The sequence below is a fragment of the Hyperolius riggenbachi genome, chromosome 10 (genome assembly GCF_040937935.1).
Source record: "Hyperolius riggenbachi isolate aHypRig1 chromosome 10, aHypRig1.pri, whole genome shotgun sequence".
Lineage (NCBI taxonomy): Eukaryota > Metazoa > Chordata > Amphibia > Anura > Hyperoliidae > Hyperolius > Hyperolius riggenbachi.
In genome coordinates this window covers 76,381,971-76,388,927 of record NC_090655.1, presented here as the reverse complement: position 1 = coordinate 76,388,927, position 6,957 = coordinate 76,381,971, and the positions used below count along the sequence as shown (strand labels likewise).

General features: G+C 39.8%; 1 protein-coding gene across 1 annotated transcript; it reads left to right on the top strand.

Moving 5' to 3' along the window:
* Nucleotides 1–2,795: 2,795 nt before the first annotated feature.
* On the top strand, nucleotides 2,796–6,341 carry LOC137536684 (interferon-induced protein with tetratricopeptide repeats 5-like). Its single transcript, XM_068258917.1, has 2 exons — nucleotides 2,796–2,857; nucleotides 4,940–6,341. Exons 1-2 carry the CDS (start codon nucleotides 2,796–2,798, stop codon nucleotides 6,339–6,341), a joined length of 1,464 nt encoding a protein of 487 aa, XP_068115018.1.
* The last annotated feature ends 616 nt before the right edge of the window (nucleotides 6,342–6,957 follow it).

Here is a 6,957-nt window from a genome sequence, read left to right as displayed (position 1 = left end):
ACAGAATGAATGCATAATGAATACATGAATAGTGTATACACATCTCCCTGCTAGTTATATTTACAGCAATATTACAGCTGATCTAGGTATCTGTTACCTCTTCAGATCAGCCTCCTCCTCACATCTCCTGCATGCTGGGACACAGGGAAGTATATTTATGAGCTGTCTGAGGAATGAAGGATTATTTAAATGCAGGGAGAGAAGGAGAGAAAACTGGGTGAATAAATAAAGTGCCCTTAGCAATAGTGGTAATGTGTACCCTAATATAGAGTTTTAAACAAAGTCATTTTAATTGATAGTGTTACTTTAAAGCCTTTAAACACACGTCAGATGGTTCTCAACCAAGGCGTCCACTAGCATGTGTACAACAGCCCCTGATCCCTTCCAATGAGTGGGTGAGGAATCAGCCTGGCAGATCATCTTGGCTGCTACTCAACATGCTCACGCCATTGGGCGCCACTCGGTCAGCACTCCTCATCCCTGCATAGCAACAGGATATTAAATAGTGACACAGCTGTACAAAACTTGCCCCCAGACTGTCACCTGAAGGATTGAGTTCTGACCCCTGCAAATGACAGAAACTGAATGAATGTATGTATGCTACTTAAAGTGTACCCGATCCGAAGCTTAGGTACAAAATCACACAAAATACACAGAACCTGATTTCTCAATAAAACACATATATTATTCCCTCACAAAGGGATAAAACTTAACATTTCATTGTTACATTACAAACTCCTAATAGGTAGCTGTCATACTAATTACTCAATATAGAGCGATGTGGAAGTTAAATGTATGAAGTCCTATTTCCTATGCATCATCACATTGGTATAATAATGATAAATTACACAGACCCCCCACCATCTAAAAAACCCGACATGTTGCACTTCCTGGCGGAAGCTTTATCAATGGAAAACGTGCAGTGCATCAGTGCTAGGGTGCAAAACACATTATTAAAACATTATTATCAGAGTATTATAGCATATAGGCTTATGACAGCAGCCCAGGAAGTGAAACATGTCAGTTTTTTAGATGGGGGAGGGAGGGGAGTCTGTGTAATTTATCATTATTAGTCTCATTCCGATTCCGATGCCGCTTTTCAATTGGTTATTACATCGATTCCGATTTTTAATCTTTACTGCATGCTGCATTTTTTTGATCCGTTTTCTGTTGAATGTATTCAGGGAAAATCGGAATTGAAAATCGGTATCGGAATCGGAAAACGGATTTGCAGTGTGCAGGGAGCCTTATACCAATGTGATGATGTATAGGAAGTAGTACTTCATACATTTAACTTCCACATCATTCTATATTGAGTAATTAGTATGACAGCTACCTATTAGGAGTTTTTAATGTAACAATCAAATGTTAAGTTTTATCCCTTTGTGGGGGAGTATACAGGTCCTTCTCAAAAAATTAGCATATTGTGATAAAGTTCATTATTTTCTGTAATGTACTGATAAACATTAGACTTTCATATATTTTAGATGCATTACACACAACTGAAGTAGTTCAAGCCTTTTATTGTTTTAATATTGATGATTTTGGCATACAGCTCATGAAAACCCCAAATTCCTATCTCAAAAAATTAGCATATCATGAAAAGGTTCTCTAAACGAGCCATTAACCTAATCATCTGAATCAACTAATTAACTCTAAACACCTGCAAAAGATTCCCGAGGCTTTTAAAAACTCCCAGCCTGGTTTGTTACTCAAAACCGCAATCATGGGTAAGACTGCCGACCTGACTGCTGTCCAGAAGGCCATCATTGACACCCTCAAGCAAGAGGGTAAGACACAGAAATACATTTCTGAACGAATAGGCTGTTCTCAGAGTGCTGTATCAAGGCACCTCAGTGGGAAGTCTGTGGGAAGGAAAAAGTGTGGCAGAAAACGCCAAATTAAATCCCCCCCCCCCCCCTTTAGTATAGGTCAGCAGATGACCTCCTGTTTACAGCACAGATGACAGGTGACACGAGATGACCCCCCTCCATTTACAGTATAAGTAGCTAGATGACCCCCCATTTAAGATAGGTAACCACATGATCCCCATTTATAGTATATAGCCAGATGAGCTGACCCACCCCATCCCCGGGTCAGTATATATAGCCAGATCCCTATGATATATAGCCAGATCCCCCTTGTATATAGCCAGTGTATATAGCCAGATCCCTCTTGTATATAGCCACCAGTGTTTATAGCCAGATCCTCCTTTAGTATATAGCCAGTGTATATACTCAGATCCCTCCTGTATATACCCAGTGAATATAGCCAGATCCCCCTTGTATATAGCCAGGGAATATATACAGTATAGCCAGATCCCCCTTGTATATAGCCAGATCCCTCTTGTATATTGCCAGTGTTTATAGCCCGATCTTTCTTTAGTATATAGCTAGTTTATATAGTCAGATCCCCCCTGTATATATCTAGTGTATATAGCCAGATTCCCCTGTATATAGCCAGTGTACTTAGCCAGATTCGCATCCCTGCAGCAGCTGCTTTACCTACTCCACTCTCAGCTCCCTTCTTCAGAAAGCCCAGATAGCCCCTGCTCCACTGTTTGACAACATACTTCACACCGCAGATCAGCGGTGACCTACAATGAGGAGACAGCGAGTGGTGCCCATTAACGGCGCTGTATACAGGAAGTGACATCTGTGACAATCCAGCCCCGCGACTCCATCTAAAAGATGTTAAAAGACCGGTTGCTGGATCGTCAGAGGGTAGTAATGTGACAAAGCGTGCCAATCCCGTCTAATCTGCTCCCGTTACCAATCGGGGAATAGTCACCTCCGATGGTTGGAAGTACGGTGAACAGACTGATGCTAAAGATTGGTCGCAACACTGTCAACAATATGTAATGTGACAATCACTCACCAATCTCATATTAATAGGCCACTGTTGCCATGCAGGTCTCATGCACTAGAGACTTCTGGAGGCTGATTCACTGTGTGCGTAGTAAACAGTTAAGATTGGATGTACAATCCCGGTTGTATGTACAATCGGTAAACTAAAAATATAGATTTCACGCTGGAAATTGGGTAATGTCACTGCCACCACTCTTTCAGTTCTGTAGGGAGGAAAGAGGCTCCAGCTAGCTATTCCTAGAAGGAAGAAAACGGTTATTTATAACTTAACTAGCAAAACGACACTTTATAAGAAAATAATAAAACAACGCGGTAGAATGACTCTTCGGAGGGCAGATTCATTGTAGCAACAATCAGATGACCAGAATAGGCACAAGAAGACTGAACGAGAAAATCGTTAGTTTTATTCTAAAACTACTTACACACAGTATACTTTAACCCACAGATAAATATACCTGTCCGGCAAAACAGATTGGTTTGATAGACAAAGGGTAGAGATGAAAAGAAACAGAATGTCTACAGTTCAAATACCGTTATTGGTAGTCCATTCGGCAATCGAAAGTCCTTGGCGGAAAGTCCAAGATGGCTATTGCCATGCAGCCAGAGGCCTTTGTGGGAAATAATCCAAGTGACTTTGCTAGTGTCCAGCTGGCTATCAATTGATAGTAACACAACGTCAAATTTAGGAAATTGGACCCAGAACTTTCTGTGCTCTGTAAAGTTATACTCTTCACTCCAGCAAGGAGGAGTGAGGGTGGGGATCACACACCTCTTGGAACCTGAGATGAGCCAGCCCCTTCTCCTGGAGACAGAAAATTTACCTAAATCATGATAGGTGCTCTATCTCCAAAACCATACAGGTTATGTTAAAACTAATAACATTTTAGGTCGGTCAGCATTTATTGATAATGATGATACCAAGCGCTAGGGTTGGGGCCCCTGTATTAATTAAGGGTTACTTTGAACCTGTCTTACTCCAGTTCAGGAAGTCCAATTGGTCAGGAAACCTCTCAGTGCCACGTAAAGTCCAACACACTCTGTGAATTTGAAGGACCTGGTAGTTTTGCAACACTGGAAATATTGTAAAACTGTGCCTATTTATTAAATGTAGTTTTTCAGGTTGGTTGAACTTTTTGTAGTCTCCAGCTGGAGTGATAAGGATCAATTCTCTGTCTCTTTCAAGTCAGGCCAGAAGAAAGCTACGTGTTGGGCTCTTATTAATTTTAATGATCCGTCACAGTAGGCAGATTTTACAAACATAGGTATGGGACATATAGCCTCAAAACCAATGTATAAGATACTACTCTATCAAACTGCCCTGAACACAACCAGTTAACGATAAGTTCAAATAATAATAAGAAATTGGTCTCAAGTGTAATCAAATATACAAATATATTTATTATATGAAAAGGTGGGAGTAAAAAGGGTAGGGCAATTAAAAACTAGGGAAAGAATATTGCGGAGTCAGCATATGCAATATACATGGCCGGCCATACAGTCAAATCAGACCGTGTTGGACTCTGCTGGGTCGGTTCCTAACAGTCTAAAGAAGTATGCTTTTTATGAGCTTTTGTCATCTTCATCTGTTAAGGGTGGGTCTGTAAACTTTCCAGGGTTTCCCATGTGTTCAGGAGAACAGCTCTTCACACATGGGTGAGAGACTCTGTAATTAAAAAAACTGCCAGTGCTTGCTAGCAGATCCAGGGAGTAGAAAAAAAAGTTGACTTAAAAAATGTCATTTTGATATTTGCAATGGAATTTGCATTTGTGACTCAAATGGCGCATACGCGTAACTTCAATTTATACTGGATATTATACGACTGAAATGTATGTCTATGTTTGTATTTCTGTGTCTTTCTCAATAAAAATGTATTGCAATAAAAAAAAAAAATGGCACATATGTGGTTTTCTCGGGAACTGTGTGAATGTCACAACATCTCTGTTTACTTCCTGCATACGGTGGGTGTTACCTCCTCATTGTAGGTCAACTTCGGCTCTGGTTCTTTTACGTAATCATACAGACTGAGCTTCCATGTTCTAATGTTTTGTTTTCTGTATGCTTAATCTTCCAGTTACATCACTGAAGAATCTTTGAAGACCCGTCTGCTGAATCTACAATGCCATTTTACATGGGACCTGCATGTAGAAGATCTAGGTATTGATTATAAGGATACAAGGCTTGATGATCAGATGGAATATGTCATCAACGCACCCAAACACAGGATGTACAACCTCCGAGCCTACCTAAGATATCTTAGAGGAGACTATGATGAAGCCATGGACCAGCTTCAAAAAGCTGAGGAACAAATTCAAGATTCTGACCCAGATGCAGATATTAAGCGCATTGTGATGTATGGCAATTATGCCTGGCTGCTCTACCATCAGAAAGATTTCATCAAGAGCTCCACCTATGCTAAAAAGGTGGAAGCCATTAAGCAGAATTATGAGCTTGCCCCAGAGAACCACAAACTGTTAATAGACATATACAGTGAGCAAGGCTGGGCTTATTTATTATTTGGTAAAAACTACTATGAAAAAGCTGCAAAATCTTTTCTAAATGGTCTAGAGTTTGACAAAAGGCATCCAGAACTGAATTCAGGTTACGGTACAGCAAGATATAGAATAGCATCCTTAAATTATCCTCAAACCGAGTTCAGTGAAACTAATGATGCCTTAGAAAATGCTGTTAAATACAACCCAGAAGATGCAGGGGTGAAGACTCTCCTTGCTTTGCAATATCAAAATCAGAAACAGTACCTAGCACAAGCAGCAGTAGAACGAATAGAAGAGGCTCTAGAACAAGGGCAAGAATCTCCATATATCCTTCGATATGCAGCAACATTTTACAGGAAAGAGAATAAAACTGAAGAAGCCATTAAGCTTCTAGAGAAAGCAATTACTTTAACTCCTACCTATGCTTCCATTTATCATCAGCTTGGAATGTGCTACAAAGGATTGGCTACAACTGAAGCTATTGGCAGGGCAATATTTTATTTGAAGAGGGCTGTGGAGCTCAAACATATGTTTCCAGCAGCATACGTTACACTGGGTGAAATGTATGTATGGAAAAAAAAATATCCAGAGGCAGAGGAAGCATTTCATACAGCTGAAGGCATGACAGAGGAGATCACAGATGCAGTGAAACAAGAGCTTCATCTCATCTGGGGACAATATGAATGGGGGCATAGAAGGTCTGAACAAGAGGCAATAAATCATTTTAAGATAGCAATATTGATAAAAAAGGCAACAAAGAACAGAAAACGTGCTATAAAACACCTGAAAAGCATTGCTAAAGACCTTATTGGCCGAGACTCAGCCGATGCCACTGGATATGGCCTGCGAGGTTTCATCTATCAGCAAGAAGGACAGGAAAAAATGGCAATTGAGGATTATAAAAAAGCCCTTCAACTTCAGCCAAACAATGAGGAATATGCAAAGGCAATATCTAGTGTGGAAGGCACGTTAAGAGAATAGGCAACGATACAAGAAGTAGGGCACAAAAGTGAAATCAAAGTAATTTTTTTTATGTTTTAATTTTTATAAGCTTTACTGAAAAAAATGCTTTTTTTTTTTTATCTAGAAAATATTATATATTGTTACATAGGGAGGAATAAGACTTCTAGTGTTAGAGACTGATTTAATATAACAGTAAAGCAAGTATTTTCTGCTATCAAAACTTCATAAAAAAACTGCAGTTGCTGATCTGGAGCAAAATATGTATTTCTAATATTTCATCAGTTGTAATAAAGAAAAAAAAATGCATATATTTTGTATCACTGAGCATAATACATAAAACAAATATAATCATAAAATATAAAGAATGTATTTTCTTGAAGCTGTCTTGTGGAATAAGTCTTGAGATTGAGATCTTTAACCCTTTAGCAGCCACATATAGCAAAACTATATCTGCGTTGCAGGGCCAATTTTTTTCTGCTGATGGGAAAGTGTGCCTTTCCCAGCCTGGCAGGGTATGCAGAGCGGCGCAGAAAGCTGTCATATTTACCTGTTTCGGGCAGCAGGATCGGCATCTCCTCTCCTCCACTCACAGTGCTGCAATGCCAACATCCTCTTCTGAGTTCCGATCACATGA